At 37.7% G+C, this 21,601-nt stretch overlaps 1 protein-coding gene across 15 annotated transcripts in view; it reads right to left on the bottom strand.

Moving 5' to 3' along the window:
• The window catches only part of GRM8 (glutamate metabotropic receptor 8), an 811,767-nt gene that overhangs the window by 451,132 nt on the left and 339,034 nt on the right, over positions 1-21,601 (bottom strand). For all 15 annotated transcript variants that reach the window (XM_078342126.1, XM_078342134.1, XM_054237733.2 and 12 more), the window contains one exon: positions 19,844-19,981. In XM_078342126.1, the coding sequence (XP_078198252.1) occupies positions 19,844-19,981 (138 nt within the window). The remainder of the gene's footprint in view (positions 1-19,843; positions 19,982-21,601) is intronic.

Here is a 21,601-nt window from a genome sequence, read left to right as displayed (position 1 = left end):
TATTTTTTAGGTCTAGTTATGGATTTAACAAGGGATTATCCAGCTCCTTCTATGTGGCAGACACAGTGGCCACAAATGTGAGCAAAAATACATTCTCCTTGTCTTCAGGCAGCTTACAAATTAATAGGAGATAAATATCCATCAAACAACCCCACAAATAAATGCACAATGGTAACTATAATAAAAGCTAAAATGAGTATGGTGCACTATGGGCATACAGTAGGGAGATCTGACCTAATCAGAGAGCTAAGACAAGTTAGGATAGATTCCTGGAGTCTGGCTCATCAGCAAACACGTGAAAGAAATGTATGTAAGAACAGTGTATCCTTCTGTACATCCCAAAATCCTGTCCTGTGCGCAGTCACTGACTACATACCGCTGCATCCAAAGCAGACTCAGCTTTCAGCTGGCCTTGCTGAGAGTGAGCCCAGCACATGATGGAAAACAAATTCACCACTCTCTGGCACAAACTCCACATCATCCAACACCTTCTTCAACCAGAGCTACTCAATCTTGGTCCTTATCCATGAATAAGGGTTGTAGCACCATGCTCGCTTTACAGGGATCTGGCCAGGATCCATTGCCCCTACCCTGAACATATTCAAAGTGATGTGCTATATGGTTTAGGAGTCTTGGTAAGTCAGTCAAGGTAGAACTATGTAAACCCAGAACTTTCTTCAGGTAAGACTTATGCTTCCAACTAAAAGTTCCTATCAGGAAGCAGCTATCAACATCAAAGGGGAGTACAGAAATCAATCCAAGACTAACCCCAGAGTCCACCCCTTTCTCCCCCATCATCTGTGCCCCTAGAGTAGTCAGGGGAGTTCCCTAACCAGACCTAACTCAGTACTTAAATGTTTTTGATGGGCCTGGGAAACAGAATGCAGAAAAAAAAAGTTGTGGCTTTTTGCCCCAGCAGTAGACTCTATTCTTGTTTTTTGGAGCATGAGATGTTTATGACTAAGAAACAGAAAGTGAACTTAAAATGCCTTTAGTTTAGAAATTAGGTTTAGATAATTTCATATAACAAATCTGATATAATTTTAAATTTTTGAATACATTTACTAATTCAAGAATAATTCCAAACCCTCAGGGGGTGAAAGGAAGGGCAATTTTCCTATCTTCAAATATAACTTTCCTGAAATTAAAAACAGGAAATCCAGCTTTGTTTTTTATTTTTTATTTTTTTTCCCTTATGATTGTCTAGGTTATGCAGGCTGTTTTTTGGTTCCATATGAGGTTTAAGGTGGTTTTTTCCAATTCTGTGAAGAAAGTCATTGGTAGCTTGATGGGGATAGCATTGAAAAAACACAAAGTTGAAGGCATAACACTACCAGACTTCCAACTATATTACAAGGCTACTATAATCAAAACAGCATAGTACTGGTACCAAAAGAGAGATATAGACCAATGGAACAAAACAGAGGCCTCAGAAGGAACGCCACAACTATAACCATCTGATCTTTGACAAACCTGACAAAAACAAGCAATGGGGAAAGAATTCCCTATTTTATAAATGGTGTTGGGAAAACTGGCTAGCCATATGCAGAAAGCTGAAGCTGGATCCCTTCCTTACAGCTTATACAAAAATTAACTCTAGATGGATTAAAGATTTAAACATGAGCCTAATACCATAAAAACTCTAGAAGAAAACCTAGGCAATACCATTCAGGACATAGACATGGGCAAGGACTTCATGACTAAAACACCTAAAGCAATGGCGACAAAAGCCAAAATAGACAAGTGGGATCTAATTAAACTTAAGAGCTTCTGCACAGCAAAAGAAACTATCAATAGAGTGAACTGGCAACCAATAGAATGAGAAAAAATTTTTGCAATCTACCAATCAGACAAAGGGCTAATATACAAATCTATGGAGAACTTAAACAAATTAACAGGAAAAAAACAAACAACCCTATCAAAAAGTGGGCAACGGATATGAACAGACACTTTTCAAAAGAAGACATTTATGCAGCCAAGAAACATATGAAAAAATGCTCATCATCACTGGTCATTAGAGAAATGTAAATCAAAACCACATTGAGATACCACCTCATGCCAGTTAGAATGGCGATCATTAAAAAATCTGGAGACAACAGATGCTGGAGAGGATGTGGAGGGAGAAATAGGAACACTTTTACACTGCTGGTGGGAGTGTAAATTAATTCAACCACTGTGGGTGACAGTGTGGTGATTACTCAAGGATCTAGAAATAGAACTATCATTTGACCCAGCAATCCCATTACTGGGTATATGCCCAAAGGATTATAAATCATTCTACTATAAAGACACATGCACACATATGTTTACTGCAGCACTGTTTACAATAGCAAAGACTTGGAACCAACCCAAATGTCCATCAATGATAGACTAGATAAAGAAAATGTGGCACATACACACCATGGAATAGTATGCTATCAAATAGATGAACTCATCTTTTTTATGGCTGCATACTATTTGCAGGAACATGAATGAAACTGGAAACCATCATTCTCAGCAAACTGACACAAGAACAGAAAACCAAACACCATATGTTCTCACTCATAAGTGGGTGTTGAACAATAACACATGGACACAGGGAGGGGAACATCACACACAGGGGCCTGGGAGGTTGGGAGCTAGGGGAGGGATAACATTAAGAGAAATCCCTAAAGTAGATGACAGGGCGATGGATGCAGCAAACCACCACAGCACGTGTATACCTATGTATCAAACCTGCACAATCTGCACATGTGCCCCAGAACTAAAAGTATAACAAATAAATTTTAAAAACACAGGAAAGCTAATTTGTAATTATAACAAAGTTTCTTATTTGAATCCAAAACCCAGTATTTTCCCCCTTGGAAACATAAGCACCTGAAGCAAGGGCTGCATTTTGATATTCTCTGTGGCACTTGGCACAGTATCATTTCTGTGAAGGTGCCTTATAAATAGCCTAGGGTGATTATGGTGGTGTAATTTTCATCGCATTTTATGTAACCACAGATAACCCAGGTAACTGTGTGGGTGCAATGATGTTCTGCTTGACTTAAGTGGCTTTGTTCCAAACAAAGGCCTCTATTGTGAAAACAAAGCAGGTGTTATGACATAGAGATACTGAAGATAGGGGTCATTTTGCATGCTAACATGCACTGCAAAAGTAAATCTGAGCTTCCCCACATTATTGCCAAGAATTACTATATACTTAAGATGAATCCAGTAAGTACAAACCTGGAAAAATGGCGAAATTTTATGTTAGCAAAATTCCTGACATACCTAACACCTCTTACTCCACTTAATTATACTCTTTTTAACAAAGAAAAGCTTGCATCCTTCTATACATTTTCAGTTTTCTCCTATGTATTTAATATTAAAACTTCAAAATAATTTGATCAGAGAACCAGTACACACAGGTGCCTAAGTGAATAATGATCACCAAAAAAACTTGCAATGGCTGCAGCAGTGGGATTCCCACCAGTGACGTCAACAGTGATGCAAAGAAGACAAAAAAAGAGGGAGGGAGCTAATGAGAAAATCCACAGAATAAACAGGCTTCATTAATTTCTGAGCAAGCTGCATAAATCCATTAATGCCTACAGATTAATAACATGGTCATATAAATGAAGTTACTGCATCTCTATTTTCTGAAAAATATCATTGCTAATTCACCTTATAGAGTCAAAATTTCATTATCCAAAATGTATAATTTTTTGAATAACATCTTCTTTAATATTTTTGAGTAATACTCAAGAAAGTAATACTTCGATACTCAAAGTAACATCCTCAATTCCCAACTACTATAGTTTATATGTGACTCATTTTTTATGTAATGAAATATATAAAAGGTAAAGTTGAACCTTAGATGTATATCTAGTGCTTATTCTGAGTGACAATTAAATAATGTAATACAACACAGCAAAAGGCCAAAAGAAGGAAGGGCTGCATTTTGGGAGTGCAGAGAAACATTGCTTTGGAAATGTGTCCAGACAAAGAGAACTCATTCAAAGGATGTGGATAGGAGTCAGGTGGACTAAGGAAGAGATAGTCTATCTGGATGTCTCAAAAGGGAAGTTTTCATTCTGGAATCTGAAGAGAGGATGAATGCACCTGAAAATCAAACTAGCCGAGAGTGTTTCAAGAACTAGAGTTAGAAAGAATCAACTAGAGATAGGTACCTCAGACTTAGGAAGGGAAACCTGTAGCTAACTGATAGCTTCCATCAAGACAAATTGAAGAGTAAGACTGTGTATTGTTTACAAATGTGGACAGTATTTTTCTGGAGATGTCCTTGTAGTACATCTACTATCTTTATATTTGCCATGTTAAATATACCACTGAGCTGCCCTAAGAGCAGAGAAGGAACCATTTTTTGCCACATGGTTGTGGTCCTTGAGAAATCCTGGAGCTCCTGTGTGATTACGAAATTACCAGAGACATAAAATGATATGTGTGTGTTTGAAGTGAAAGGAGGGAGATGATGATAAGGGCAATGAGTTTGCCACTTTTTGACAAATCTTACTCTCTGCTTATTTATGTCCAGTTACCATCATCATCACCATCACCCTCATCTCCAATGATTACCTAAGTTCATTACCTAACTCTGTCTACACATACCTTACCCCCAAATACACACTGAAGTTATTAAGAATTGAAAGAACAACTTGCTTGCCCATCCTCATAATCATCCGTCCAAAAAGGTCATTTAAACATTTAATCAAACCTGCAGTCCTCCAGGGGAAAGTGTGAGTCATGCCGTTCATCCCACACGCTGAAGCAGGGCTTTGTGTCAGTTTTAGGAATGATACAGGCTGGTTCCACAAAGAAATCAGTCACAGGGACATTTTCTGTCATTAGGCAGAGAACAAAAAGCTAACAGTTTCCTGGACTCTACTGAAATAAACCTTCGCACCAATTAATGAAAACCCTATGGAAAGCATCATGCCAGAATCCAAGGAGGCTGGCCATGTATTGACATGTAAACTAACACTTCTGCAAAACAGGGGGTAGGTGAGCATCCTAAGTCAGTAGGAATTATTTGTTTTTCTGCTACTTTGGATCAGCAACACTGCCTCTTCCTTTCACAGGTACAAATACACAAAAAAGGGCTTCCGTTTCATAAAAGTGGCTCCAACAAATGACACTCCTCAGGGTGCTGAACCCAACACTGGCAGCCAGCCCGTTCTGTGCTCTCAGACTGCAGGTACTTTTCACTTCCAAAGCTATCAGCTGCTTCAGACCTATGCCTTCACTCTGACGAGGGACAAAGAAAAGATCACAGTGGAAATCCTTCTGCGTGCTGCTAATAAGCCTATTTAGAGTCGATGAGAAAGCCTCATTTTGCACCACCAGTAAAGGCTTTCAAGAGTACTACATCAGTTAAACTGAAATGTTTCTGTGTACTCCCTGTCCTCATTTTACATCAGCCTGAGAGGTGACGCTCAGCAAAACACTAGACACGACGATCTCCAAGTTTCATTCCTTCTCTAACGTCCTCTGGTTCTCTGTTGGACAGTAGGATTTAAATTTTATTTAAATTATCTTATATTCTGATAGATTCCTGAACCCTTTTTCAGTTTTAGATAATCTCACTGTGGTTTGCTGAATTGGCATATCTGGAGTCTTGGATCTCTCTTGGCAAAGAACTGAATATTGCTCCCATCCAACCAACAGCTTAGCTAGCACTGCCTATTTTCTTTCTGAAAGAGATCTGGGTAAGAGGCAGATATAGAGCATCTTTCCACCTCCCACAGAAGGCCTAGCGAAAGCTCTGTTGTTCATGAACCATGAACAAAAGGATAATTCAAATCAGCAATAATGTCCTTAATGAAAAATAATAATTTTCCCAAATGAAAATCTATAATTCTAAGGTTATGTATGGGTCAATAATTTAATGGAAATTGATACATGGGTGGAATGACATCACCTATTTGTCAGAATACTAACTCCTCTACCACATCCTGTGTCAGCCCACCACAGGGGTGTAATGGACAGGTGCAGAAAGAGATAGTACCCATTTCTAAACACAATGCACGTTTGACTTTTAAGCTCAGTGGTTTAGCTACAGAGCATTTCGGTAACACAAAGAGAAACCAGAGCAATTTGAGTGTCCTTTGTGAAAGATAGGTATACAGATAGCAACCACCACTCTCACCACCAAAATCTAAAAACATGGAAAATTAGCATTTATCAAAATTTCTCAGAGGTTAAGTTACCTACCCAAGATTCCACAGCTAGGTGTGGTGTTTGAGGGTCTACTAACAAGGCTGAGAATTATTAGACACAGAAAGCATAACAGAAACACTTAGCTCCTCTTAGGTCTGATGATGCAGTTGATAAACCTGCTAGCACTTTGAACAGATTTTCACTTACACTGCAAAGAAAAATGCTTAGCTGAATTACTGCCTATCCGGGTGGTAAGTAGCACACTCCCACCATCTGTAAAATAATATTTCGGTAGACTAGAGGGCATGTTGTTAAAGGAACTCAAAGGAGAATTATTTTGATGAAGTTAAGGACATTCTCTAATATGTGTGTTTTATAATTCTGCAACTTATGTAGAAAAAGATCTGAATAAAATGATGCTGAAAAGCTGTATATCATTTTAATTTTAATAAATCAAATCACGTTTTATATTCACTGACTGGGAAGTCAGTATTTAGGAAACCTGTGAGAAATTAGTTTAATATAAACGATTTGTCTGTATTGCAAATACTCACCTCCTGACTTAATTCATAATTTTAATTTTTATGTAAAAACAAAAATTTAATTCATTAATATTGTCTTAAAATGAGTTCATGCCATGTTAAATAAATCATTTCCACTTATCTACAATACATTGTGTTGGGATGCTTGCAGCTGCAAATGATAGAAAATCCAATCCAAAATGCCTTTAAAAATTGTTGTTCTATAGGTCTATCAGCCTAGACTTCTGCTGTCTAAAACAACAGTCATTAGCCACATTAAAATGTAAAGAAATTGAAGTTACATTTACATTTACATTTACATTTAATTGTAAAGTAATTAGAGTTAAATAAAATTTGAAATGTGATTTTTCAGTTTGCACTGGCCATGCATCAAGTGACCAATAGCCATGTGTCACTAATGGCTACTCTAATGGACAATGCAAATATTGAAAAATCTTCTTCACCTCAGAAAGTTCTATTACACAGTGCTAGCCTCAAAGAAAAGGAAGTGGTTAAATCAGTAAGCAACAGTATCTGTTATATCCCCTACGCAGCAGGCAATAATTTTTTTTTTACCTTTTAAAAGTTTGTTTATTATATCCTTTATCACAAAATGTTTGTTTCATTTTAATATACTCCCAATTTGTCAGTCTTTTTCTTTATGATTTATTCTTTCTGTCTTTTCTGATCTCAGTTGTATGATGATATTTTTCCATATTTCTTCTGTCAGGCATTTGCATTTCATTGCAAATTGCCCCAGCAGTGCTTATAGAATAGTTCATTCTTTCCTCACCGATTTAGGAAAAGAATGTAATACCATTTCTACCAGAAGCCATCATATATGGGTAGATCTCTTTTCTTATCTTTTTTTATTGCATTTTAGGTTTTGGGATACATGTGAAGAACATGCAAGATTGATGCATAGGTACACACATAGCAGTGTGATTTGCTGCCTTCCCTCCCAATAATCTTTATGCATGTTATTTCCTTTAACTTCCCAATCACTCTGTGAGGCAAGTATTATTATAATGTACCAGTCTGGACTCTAGATTGCCAGCTAAAAATGGGAAGATGTAATTATGAGAACCTTGAACTATCTCATATACCTACAAGAGCCTGGTTAAGGTCCTCATCATCATCAGAACTCTTTCCATCTGTCAACTTCATTCTATTGCACAAGTCAATATTATTCTTTCAGGCCAGCTTCCCTGCTTGTGGTGGCTTCCTATCTATCTCACAGCCTCAAACTACTGCCTCCCATCCCCTAAGAGAGAATGACCTTTTTCTTCCTTTCATTTCCATTTTAGATATTACTTGGAAGGACTCTGATGATTTAGCTTGGGTGAAAAGCTCAGTGTTAAATCAATCATTGTGGCTGAAGAGACACCGGGGAGAGGATGAGGGCTGTAGAATACAGATGTGGCTACAGGGGCTCCTATATGGACGGGGAAGACAATTTCTAGAGAAACTGGAATGCCAAGGTCCTCTCCTTCAACACATTTCCGAGTCCTCAAGGCTGTAGCTCAGGCCCTCTGCAATTTCCACTCCACACACTTTCTGGGTCTGTCTCACCAAGTCCCATTAATATACTAGTGACCCCCAAATTCTCTGTCTCAGCAAGACTTTGTATTCTTAGCTTTAGACACCTAACCAACTCTCTCCCAACATCTGCAGCTGTATATTTCACAGGTTCCTTAAACTCAGCATAGCCTACAAAATTCATCACCCTCCTTTTTCTCACCTTCCCAAATCATTCATTATGTCAAGAATGCTCTTTCAGGCCAACAATCATATGAAAAAATGCTCATCGTCACTGGTCATCAGAGAGATGCAAATCAAAACCACATTGAGATACCATCTCACGCCAGTTAGAATGGCGATCATTAAAAAATCTGGAGACAACAGATGCTGGAGAGGATGTGGAGAAAAAGGAACACTCTTACACTGTTGGTGGGAGTGTAAATTAGTTCAACCATTGTGGAAGACAGTGTGGCGATTCCTCAAGGCCTTAGAAATAGAAATTCCATTTGACCCAGCAATCCCATTACTGGGTATATATCCAAAAGACTATAAATCGTTCTACTATAAGGACACATGTACACGAATGTTCATTGCAGCACTGTTTGCAATAGCAAAGACCTGGAATCAACCCAAATGCCCATTGATAATAGACTGGATTGGAAAAATGTGGCACATATACACCATGGAATATTATGCAGCAATCAGAAATGATGAGTTTGTGTCGTTTGTAGGGACATGGATGAATCTGGAGAACATCATCCTCAGCAAACTGACACAAGAACAGAAAATGAAACACCGCATATTCTCACTCATAGGTGGGTGATGAAAAACGAGAACACATGGACACAGAAAGGGGAGTACTAAACACTGGGGTCTATTGGGGGGAAAAGGGGAGGGCCAGTGGGAGGGGGAGGTGGGGAGGGATAGCCTGGGGAGAAATGGCAAATGTGGGTGAAGGGGAGAAGAAAAGCAAAGCACACTGCCATGTGTGTACCTACACAACTGTCTTGCATGCTCTGCTCATGTACCCCAAAACCTATAATCCAATAAAAAAAAAAAAAAAAAAAAAAGAATGCTCTTTCAAACAATGACCAAATTTCCTATTCCAAGAATCAAGGCATCATCCATGATTTGTCCTCTCCGTAAACACTTGATACATCTCTTAAATATCTTTTATTAATATATCCATCTACTCTGTCCATTCCCAGTACAGTACAACCATCATAGGCTGGGCCACTATCATTTCTGGAGAATTACTGTAATATCTCACAAGTCTCCCTTCTTCCAGTGTTAGGGTTCACCAATACATTATCTATACTACAGCCAGAATAGTCGTTCTAAGATGGCAATTCTATTAATCTGTTCCTTTTGGTGCCCATTCATTGACTTTCAAAACAAATTTCAGCTGCCTCTTGAGACATGTAAAATCTTACATGATCTGTCCCTTGCCTAGGTATTTATCCTTAACCCTTCCCTAGTCTCTCTGACAGTAATATTGAACTTGTTGAGTTCCTCAAACTGCTATCCTTTCTCTTGTTCACTATCTTTGTGCCTCCCTCTGGTTAAAATAATAATTGTACTTATTACCTCTTTATTTTGTCTTAATGTTGCTCATATTTTAGTTGCAACTCCAATGACATCAATCTTCTCCCTTAGGCTACATCAGTTCTCCCGGCTATATGCTGGCTATTCACAAAACATAACATTGCATTGCAGGAACTGGGCTAAATTATTCACCTTCCCAATTAGACTGTAAGCCCCATGAGGACAAGAACCTCATTTTTGTTTTGCTCAACAACATGTCCTTGACATCGAATAGTGTTTGACAAAGAGCTGAAAATAAGGTGAATTTAATTTATTCATTTATTCCACAGATATTTTAAGGAAGCCTATTTGTGCCAGATGCCACCCAAGGCACCCAGATGTAGCTGTGAATGAAACAAAATCTGCCCACATGAAACCCATGTTCTTGGAGGGTAAAAAATCCCAATAAACTAATAATTTTTGAAATGCTTAAATTTCATAAATACACTGTTAATATTTCTATAACTTTATACATCTTTTAAATTGTATAAATGAAACCTTTTTAAATAACATTTTCCATTATGTAGTTCAAGTTGTATTTTCATTATTCTGTTACCTCATTAGAGGTAGTATGGAAATAACATACTTTCCCCTCAAATATTATAAATGTATCTTTTTAGAAAAACAAAACACTACAGAATCATGGTATTTATAATCAGGTAACCAAATATTCCAATTAAAATTTGACTGATGAACACAGGCCTATATGCATTTCTAGAGTCATATTCCCATTTAATTTATCATCACAGTCAGGAATTTAAAGATAAACTACCAGAAGAATTCATTTTATCCTGAAATTACAGTAAAAGTCCTTTTATAACTATGTTGAGCCTTTTCTCTTATTAAAAAATATCATTCCAATAATTAAAATATCAGTCAAATGCATGTCATGCTAGGCATCATGCATCATATCTACATCACTATAACGAAGAACAGGAGGACTATTTGGCCATACATTGTAGACCAATTAACTTAACAGACATATAATGCTGAGCATATGCTAAGTCCCAAAGACACAGCTCTTGCTTACTAGTAACTTATAAACTATTATCTGACTATTATCTGACTATTATCTTCCTCACAAAATGTAAGCTCCTTGAGGGCAGATGTTTAGTACAACATAGAGTTTAATAAATGTCATAAGTAATCAAAAAATAATCAAGACTCTTCGGTAGCTTTTCTCGATTAAGCTCTAATCATACTTTATGTCTCCTTTGCCCTGCTGTATACAATTCTTTGTTCAGCTAGAGAGCTATTTTGTTTAGTTATGTTCCTAAGAGTTTGTGGTAATTCTCTTTTATTGCAACAAATCATATCTATGAGATTCTCTCAAATCCCATGGGTTAAAAGGAATCCCAAAGTAAAACATAGAGAATAAATATTCCTTTTGAAATATAAATAATTAGTCTCTCATATTTATCTTCTTATTATCTTTTTTGGAAAGGAGGAGACATCAAGTTTTCCTGCTATTGAATCATCTATACATTGTTCCTTTTTTAAAATTTTGTTTGGTTTGGTTTTAATGAATTGGTTCCTTCAACTGAAGTTTAACTATTTAAAGGAAGACAATTTCTCCTAATGTGTCTGTATTTTTCTAAATTTCTCATCCTCTCTGGCCCAAGCCTTACCATAGTTTTTCAAATAATTGACTACCAAAAATGCTGAACTGTCACCTGTTTGCCTATACTGTCTTTTCCATTTCTGAGTTCTTCAGTGCAATATTCCAGAGATCATGATTATTCAGATATGTTCATCTTTCAATCAGTCAAGGTAATGCCAATTTCTGTTGTGGTTTTGTAAAAAGGAATTCCTAGACTCCTGAATTCATTTTTTTCCCTCTGTAGGATGGGCATTTTTCTGTTTTAAATTATTGTCTGAACAAATGTGAGCATTTATGTACTCTTGAAATTAACTAGAATTGCTTCCCTTCTAAAAATGTTAGTTTCTCAGACCAAATGCATAAATATGACTCCCTTTGAAGTCAGGAGCTTCACACAGAGGAAATACTTATCCTTAGATGGCCACTGAAAAAACATACTGGCCCATATACCAGGAAAAACAGTAGAATGGTTCAGTGCAACTCAGTCCCACTTTGGGAAAGGTCTTCAGAGCAGGAAAGGATCAAGAAAAGAATCAAGTATCAAATCAGACTTCAGTCCTATCATCTTAAGGTAGCTACAGGGTTTTAGATAACTAACTTGACCAGATAGGCCTCAATTTCCCTTTCTGCAAAGTGAGGAAACTGAGCTAAATAATCTCTAAGGAACCCTCTAACTCCTTCACTCTATGTGTATTTATGATTGACAGCACAGTTTTTTAAGTTTTCAGAATTTTTTTTTTGTTTCTGACATGGAAAACTTTGAACTTTTTTTTGTTTCTGACATAATCTACTTTGAAGATTTTGAAGATACAGGTGCATCTGTGTACATTTCTTTAAATTTAGTAATTTAGTCATTAAGCTTCCCACTTTCAAATTTACTAATGAGAAAAACAGGCGCACACACACATACGCATTACTCTGTCTTTATACTTTACTGATTTGAATATATACTGAAGTAAGTATATAAAGCAGACTACTGATTGCATATTTTTGCATTGACAATTTATAGGTAAAGTCTTATTTAGATGATCTCTGTAAGACACCTTGAGTTTATCAGTAACCTTTAGCACAAGTGAATGTTTATTTTGCTAATTTAGCTTCAGGCGCTATTGTTATCAGTATAAATCAACTCTCATATTCTGTTACTCAAAGTATAGCCCAGAGCTCACCAGGTTCCGTGTCACCTGGGCACTAGTCAGAAATGCAGAATGCCTGCTTTCAGAGCTACAAAATCAAAATATGCACGTTAACAAGGTGCTCAAGTGATTTGTGTGCATGCTAAAATTCTAGAGATGCTATTAGACATTATAGTGCTTTAAAATAGACTTTTTTTCATGAATAGAATGAATAAATGAGTATTATTTAGCAACATAAACTGCTTTTTGCTTTTTTTGCTTAATGTAGCCATAGGTATATTTTTATACAAGGCAAGGGGCCAGGGAACTGGATGTGAAGGTTTATGCTGTTCAAGACCCACTAGCAAAAACTCATATACCACTGAACATCAACGTGAAGAATAGTAAAATATTTACCACTTTATACAAGATTACGTAATAACCAATAGGTTATTTTTGCTTCACTTTATAGTTTGTGATTAAAATTCCACAATGTATCGCATCATACATAAAGTATTATAAAAAGGAAAACAGAAAAATACTTTTCAACTATGTGGTAAAAGTTCTAATGTAAGTAAATAATAGAGGATATAAATGTCAAGGACAAATCCAAATAAAAGAAACCAGGAGCCTGGTTGCAGCTCTGAGACTAACACTGTGATCTGTCAGTAATTCACTTTACTTCTCTGGGTTCTAGTTTCTTCACTAGAAAACAAGAGATTGATTCTTCTTTTACATCCCAGCTCTAAATTATGAAATCTAGTATGTCTGAAATCAATGCCTGTTTTGTCATCTCAGATGGATCTACTGAAATTCAACATGAAATATCAGAAATAGCATAAATAAGTCATTCTGGGATTTCTGCTATTTTATTTGCAAAGAACAGGAGCATATGAATGGCCACCTCATAGTGCTAATGTAAAGGCATTCTCCCCGACAGAGTTTTACTCTAGGCAAGGGGACAAATGAGGATGGCAGAACACATTTTAATTCAGGCGAACCTATCTTGGTTATCTTTCACTCTGAACCACCAAATCAAATTATGTAAATTCATCCCCCTTTATAACTACCTATTTCCTTCATATGGTCTCCAGGAGTCCTGAGTGAATAGGAGAGAGCTTCTACCTTTCATAACCTCCTAAAACAGAGGACTGCTGAGAGGCAGTTATACCTGAAAAGTTACCTAGATAATCTAGCATCAGAAAATAAACTGACAGGTCTTTCAGGGAGCTAATTATTGAGCCTGCTATTTAGTTCACTGACAGGATTGCTTGCTTGTGGGAAGAAACATATTTGTGCATTGCTTTTTCCATTACCGCTATTTCTATCATCATAAATAAGAATCAATAGGCCATTTTGTGTAGCATATGCTCACCACTATTTAGTATCTGAGTGTCAGCTGTATGCAGGCTAAGCAGCAGTGCCCCAGCCTCCTCGCTGAGAATTAAAACCCAACAGACAAAGAAAACATCTCAAATTGCACAAGACAGTGAATATGGCTTTGTGAGCTCCTTGAGAGCAAGGGAGGTCTGATGTTTGTCTCTCTCTGAAGCACAGTGCCTGGCACATGGTGGGCTTCAAAATGAATAAATAAGTAAATAAATAATGAATGAATGGATGGATGGATGAAACAAAGGGAAGTTTTAAGATAGGATATGGAACAACTGTATTTACTGGGTCAGTCAAGGAATGTTGTTTTGATAAGGGCTATTTACAAATCACATTGGAGAAAGGAAGTAAAAGAACCCAGCTTGAGTCCAGAGAAAGCTGGCTTTTGTTTAGCAGTTTAACCCACATACTCAGGTCTCTGCAATATTCACTATGGGGTCCTCACTATAGAAGACCAGAAATCAGAATGACAGTCATTTAAAAAGTAAAGCAAAACCTCTGAAGAAAGACTTCACTGCCAATGAGAAACTTGCTGGACAAAACAATGTCAAGTAAGGGACTGATCAGAGAAGAGACAGGAACTGAGAAAAAATTAGGTGATGAAGGGAGAGGAATGTGGCAGAGGCATGAGTGGGGAAACAAGTGCATGAAAAATGTGTAAAGACAAGGAGAGGATGAAGACGCAATTCTCAAGAGAGTCTGTGGGTGTCTGGGTTCGGGAATGTGGAAAGATGTTAAGCTTGAGAGTACAATGAGGGGAGGAGAGAAGGGAGGAAAGGTCAGATAAACGTCTATAAAACAACACCCATCACCACGGATAACAAGTATAAAAGAGTCCTTTTTTCTTCCTCAGAAAGACAAAGGGAATTTTAAGTAGGATTAAGTACTAGTAGCTTTCAGAACTCAGCAGCTCCCAGAAGCAATAATAACTACATAAATAGCTAAGTGGATGGTAGGAATTACCTCACTTGGAATTTGGCCAGCAAATCAAAAGTTAGCAGTAATATCACATCTTTTTGAAAGCTTTCCTGAGATTCTAGAGGGGGAAATCACCTCAGAAAAGGGTTTCAACTGAGTAAATTTCACGAAGAGAATGCTCCTAACAGCTTGAAGATATTCTCTCTCCGGAAAATTGATAAGACAGAAACCCCACCCTGCTGAGAAGCAATCTCTCATCCATGTAAATACATAGCCAATATTGCCCCCAATGGAAGTAAATAATTATACTCACAGATTACCGTCACCTAATGTAAAACGTTACTCAACCCGTATAAACCTACGGATGATGTTCTGAACGCACAAGAAGGGCCTCATGGACATCTCACTTTCAGAGTGCCTTAACTTTTTGACTAATTGCAGGTAGTTAAAATCTGAACTGTTTAAGGCCACCTTTTAAAACACTTTACAAATGCTGGACACCTCTACTCATGAATATCCTGTAGATTTTTCCTTTCAAGTACATTTAACCACTAACATGCTAGATCACCTTCCCTCCTCCCCAAAAACAGAGATGAAAACTGGGTATAATGGTTTAATTTGGGACACAAATATCTGCTCTTACCATCTGGAAACTGTCATATGTTGCTTCAAAAAAATTAAATTAGTGTTACTTATTTCTTTCCTACCCAGAGACAAGTTATTTTGGTATCACCCACAATGGAATTTGCATGAAAATCTGTTTACTGACCCAGTTCCCTAGAGGTACATTTGCCCTAGCACTTGGAGTAAACACCATTTTCATTGCACTAGAAATAGTTATAATTGGGCAAATTGTTATAATTTTAGCAACACCCAAATAAATCAAAGGAATTGAAGACAGACATGCCACAAAATCTGGATTCGGCCACAAACCAGTTCAGTATTTGCACCTGAAATAAAAGTCTAGTCATATACCATCTGACCATATACAGATGCTAAAGAAACAGCTACATACCTCAACTCAACTTAGAAAATATGAGCATGTTTGTTTTTTATTTTACTTGAAGTTCTGCGATACACGTGGAGAACGTGCAGGTTTGTTACATAGGTATACATGTGCCATGCTTTGCTGCAGCTATCAACCCACCATCTAGGTTTTAAGCCCTGCATGCATTAGGTATTTGGCCTAATGCTCTCCCTCCCCTTGCCTGCAACGCCCTGACAGTTCCCAGTGTGCGACGTTCTCCACCCTGTGTCCATGTGTTCTCATTGTTCAACTCCCACTTCTGAGTTTAAAAAAAAGAAAGACATAAAATATAAGTTCAGAGAAACTGGTTATTCTGAAAGCAACCTATTAAAAAGTTATGTGACTGGTTAACAGTGTGTATGCATGTATGAGTTCATCCATTTCATTAATGGGGACATTTTCATAAATACAGTCTAAATAACAGAAAATGAATTTATAGAGAATCAAACAATAACATTCATAACTCAAAGTTAAGCACAGTGTAAAATATATCTCACTAGAAAGCACATAAGCGTGTAAACTCCCCTTCCAAACCCTTTTATAAACTGTCCCTTCTCTATTTTCCATTATCCCTTGACAGGTATCGCCCTTTCCAAGAAGCTGGACCTTTTTAGCTGTTCATGCACCTCCATGTCACGCCCCTACTCTATGCCTCTGTCACACTGACCCCCACTTTCATCTGGAATGTTCTTCCCCAAATCCTTCTTGTCATCAAACACTCACCTCCTCCACAGAGCTTTGGATTTTACAATGTGAACTTACATACATTTTCTGAACTTCTCTAATCTATACTGACATTTAACATTTAATCATAAAACTTTCCTCTTTGATTATGTATATGCTTGTATGTACCTTTTTCTGCCAGTCAAATCACATGATTTAAAGGTAACATTGCTCTTTGATGCCTCTCCTTAAAGTTTCAATCAAGATCCTACTCTGCATTTAATCTCTTTCACTAGTTATCCCTTACATGTTTTTTGAAAACATGCTTAAACATGCCCTATCTTCAAGAAATCTCCTCGATTCTTTCTTAAGCTCTCCCACCATATCTACTTTGAAAACTTCTTGACACAGCATCCCTTCCTCCATTTCCTCTATTCTGTTCTCTCTCAGCCCCTCCCATTTGGTTACCCTGTCACAGCCTTATCTCTCGGCCACAGGTCCCTGCAGCACTGAAACGTCACGCACCTGTCTTGCTCCTGGAGATTGAGACAACCTTAACTCCACGTTCGTCTCCTTCCCGCAAACCCAGCGTTCTCAGTGTCCTTTCCTGGTTCCTGGCCTTGAATTCTCAGTCATCACTCCTCATATTTTCTCAGTCCCCTTTGGCAATTGCATCTTTCCTCTTGTCTTTAACTTTAAAATCTCTAAGATTCCCTAATTTCAAATGTTAGTGAACTCTGTGGGGTCCCAGACGTTATGCTGCCACCTGCTGGCCAGTTCCATGGGGCTATCTCAGAACAACATTCAAGTTTATTTCCAAATACCTGACCGTTCATTTTATCGCATTTTTCCTCTGTTAACTAATTACAGCACCATTTTCCTAGACCTCCCTGATAGAGGTTTAACATCAGCATCCTCCATGACTTAAGATCTTTGCCCCAGCATCAACCACTCAGCTTGTACTATAAATATAACACTGAGTACCAGAGTGCGTCTGTCCTGTGCGTTCTATCCCTAGCTAGCTCTTCTTTCTTTCTTTTTTTTGTTTTTTTAGATGTAGCTTCTCTCTGTCACCCAGGCTGGAGTGCAGTGGTGCAATCTCCGCTCGCTGCAACCTCCTCCTCCCAGGAGAGTTCAAGCAATTCTCCTGTCTCAGCAACCTGAGTGGCTGGGATTACAGGTGCATGTTCCCATGCCCAGCTAATTTTTTTTTTTTTTTTTTTTGTATTTCTAGTAAAGACAAGGTTTCACCTTGTTGCCTAGGCTGGTCTTGAGCTCCTGAGCTCAGACAATCCACCTGTCTCGGCCTCCCAAGGTTCTAGAATTACAGGCGTGAGCCACCACACCCAGCCCCTAGCTAGCTTTTCTTAGACCATGACTTCTTGTCCCCAGGATACTGGATGAGTCCTCACTGAACTGTCTTCATTTTCTCCCCTGAACCCCTATCCTCCTCACACTTCTACCAGGCAAATCTTGAACCAAGTGTCTGAGCAACTCTCTTGAAGTCATTGCGTCCTACTGGCAGAATAAAGCCCAAATTCCTCAACTCTGGAAATTCTGGAAAGAATTTCAAGACCGTGCATGACCTGGCTCCAGTCTATCACTATAGCCTCGCTGCCATCAAGCTTCCTCTCTCACAATATTCATTCTTGATCCAACCTCTCTGAACTTTTCTTTTTTTTTCTTTACTTTGAACAAAAGACCCTTATTCTGGTGCTATATATTGTCATACACTGCTGTCATATCTTTACACAACTGACCACTTCTTGTCACTCAGGTCTTATCACAAATGTTATCTCCTCTAGCAAAGCACACTCAGACCACACCATCTAATTGCCTTCCTCCTCCTAATGCCCAGGTTAGTCTTTCATAGTTAAATTGTTGCATTTCTTCTAAGCACAGCTCAGCATCTGAACGCATCTGTTCTTTATGTTTATTATGGAGTGTCCATCTCTGCACACTGAAATGTAAGCCCCATAAGCATGAATATTGCCTTTCTTCACTCACCCCAGCTCCTGGAAAAATGCCTGGCACACAGGAAGCCTGAAATCAGATTCCCACACAATGTGGCCCCATTTCTACCTCCTTATTCTGTCTCTGTTTATATGTCTGTGCTAGCTTTTAGCATAGTATGTCTTTTATTTGAACAGCTATTTACAAAGAAAGTGAGGAGGAGGGTGAAGGAGGACATATCAAAGTCTGGGGTTGGTGGGGTACAGGAAGGAATGAATCATTTCTGAAACACACATTCAAGTTGTATAGTTTTCAGTGTAAAGGATGTGTGCATTTTTGTTAAAAATCGACCCTAATGTTGTATGTTTTTGATCCTGCTATGAACAGTATTCTTTAAATTTCATTTTCCATGTGTTAGTTTCTAATATGCATATTAAAATGAATGTTTATATTGACTTCATATCTGTAGCCTTGATAAATTTACTACTCAGTTCTAAGTAACTGTTAAAATTATGTGAGTCTGGGCTGAGCACAATGGCTTATGTCTGTAATCCCAGCACTTCAGGAGGCCAAGGCAAGTGTATCACGAGGTCAGCAGTTCAAGACCAGCCTGGCCAACATGGTGAAACCCCATCTCTACTAAAAATACAAACATTAGCCAGGCATGGTGGCAGGCCCCTGTAATCCCAGCTACTCAGGAGGCTGAGGCAGGAGAATCACTTGAAACCAGAAGGCAGAGGTTGCAGTGAGCCGAGATTGTGCCACTGCACTCCAGCCTGGGCCAAAGAACAAAACTCCATCTCAAAAAAAAAAAAAAAAAATTATGTGTATTTTTTCCCTATGTGTACAATCATATTATCTGAAGATAAATACAGTTTTATTCATATATTCAAAAATGCACATTCAATATCATTATTTTTAAGCATAAGCTATGGCAAGTGAAGCATCAAAAAATCACACGTTCTGGGATAGCTGCTATGCAGGATTTAAGAAAATAATAGTATTACAGAGGACAGGGATTAAAACAGTTGAAAAATACTGTCTTATAACAACTTATTATGTTACATATTACATTTTGCACTCCCGGAGAGCAATACTATGTCTTGTTTATTTGTCTGTATTCCATCAAACCTAATAAAGTACATTTTCCAAAGTAAACAATAAATGTTTTCCAGATACCCCAGTGCTGTATACATGGTATATGTTCAATAAATACTTGCTGATTGACTGAAAGAACCAATAAACAAATTTAAGTTTGTTGAACGATTAGCATATGCTCAGCCCTGCTGAGACACTATAACAAGAGACACGACAAAATAGAAAATACATTCATCATTATCCATGTAGAAAAATGTCATTTATCAGGTCATGATGAAAACAAATGCACCACAGAAAATATCTGAATGGTTACCTGTGCACTTCTTTATATGACTGTTCCTTTTCCCATGTGATCCTAACTTGCAGCCAAAATTCTCCTCCCAAAATTCTGCAAACCACACATTTCTTCGATTATTGGCAAGAGTTCGGCTTCTAAAGTATCGATCAAATCCTATTTTAAAGGAGAAAGGTATGATTTTAATATTCTTCCAACAATTCAACACTGTCGGAACTTCTGAATGAAGGTTATGTTGTGATCACTGCATGAAAAGAAAAAAACTGCATAACCAATGAGAGAAAGCCAGTGGCCTGTAAATCAGGCTTTTCTAATGGCAAAAGCCAAGGAGGATCAATTGACAATACCCCCGCACCACCACCACTACTCAAGTACCTGGTTCTATGAATGAGTGCAACAGGAAAGCCTGGTTTCAGTGTCTTTTTTTTTTTTTTTTTTTTTTCGAGACGTAGTCTCACTCTGTCATGCAGGCTAAGGTGCAACGGCGCAATCTTGGCTCATCGCAGTCTCCACCTCCCCAATTCAAGCGATTCTCTTGGCTCAGCCTCCTGAGTAGCTGGGATTACAGCTGCCCATCACCACGCCCTGCTATTTTTTGTATTTTTTAGTAAAGACGAGCTTTCACCATGTTGGCCAGGCTGGTCTCAAACTCCTGACCTCAGGTGATCCACCTACCTTGGCCTCCCAAAGTGCTGGGATTACAGGCATGAGCCACCGTGACCAGCCATCAGTGTCCTTTTTACATCCTCTCCTACTCTACTTCTCCTGCAGGAAGCAAACAGTGACTTTATGCTGAATCCTGAATACTCAGAAACCTGACTTAAACTTCTCTAATTCTTTTCTCTGTTTCCTAGCTCGGATCAATGTTCCAGACATTCCTGTGTTTCCACATACTTCAAAATTTCTCTCTCCTATACGTTCTGTTTTCAGGTAATTCAATAAAGCGATTGTGTTAATATGATATTATGGAGTCATGGGTAAGCGAACCAAAGTGTCAGTTTTCTCAGGTAACCATTTTACTGAAGGAAGACCCCCTGGAAATAATGCTTACTCCAAAGGATAATGTTAAAAGTGGGAATTTCAGCTACTGTCAAATCAATTGGAAAAGCTATTTAGAAGACAGACTGCCTTTCAGGATGCTCCAAGTCTTTCCTGTTGCATTTGTTTATCTATAGGATAAGCCCAGCATCAGATACTCATTTTCTATAAATCAAGCATTTTCCCTCCAACAATGCTATAACCACCACAAATGCCCAAGAAAATATGCAAACTCAAAGTGCAATTACTAGAAAATAACTGACTATGGCTTTTTTCTTAAAAAAATCTCTAGTAGGTACTCTTTCCTAAATACATACAAACACACACACACACTCTCTCTCTCTCTATATATATATATATATAGAGAGAGAGAGAGAGAGAGATCTATATATATATATATCTATATATATATGTGTGTATATATATATATACAGACACATATATATACATATACATAATGTGATGAGATTTATATATAATAAAATATGATGAGAAAGCAATACTAGCAATAGATTTCAATTGTATTATAATATAAACAGGATCTTTTTGAGTCAGCTGAGAATTAAATCACCATTTATAGCACTGATTTTTTAGAATATATATATCTAAAATATTTATCAAATCCTATTTTAAAGGAGAAATATATGCTTTTAATATTCTTTCAAAAGTAAATATTGTCAGAACTTTCGAATGGACATTACGTTGTAATCACTGCATGAAAAAAGAAAAAAAATTACA

This window comes from Callithrix jacchus, chromosome 11 (assembly GCF_049354715.1).
Source record: "Callithrix jacchus isolate 240 chromosome 11, calJac240_pri, whole genome shotgun sequence".
In the NCBI taxonomy this organism is placed as follows: Eukaryota; Metazoa; Chordata; class Mammalia; order Primates; family Cebidae; genus Callithrix; species Callithrix jacchus.
This window is presented reverse-complemented; position numbering and strand designations above follow the sequence as displayed.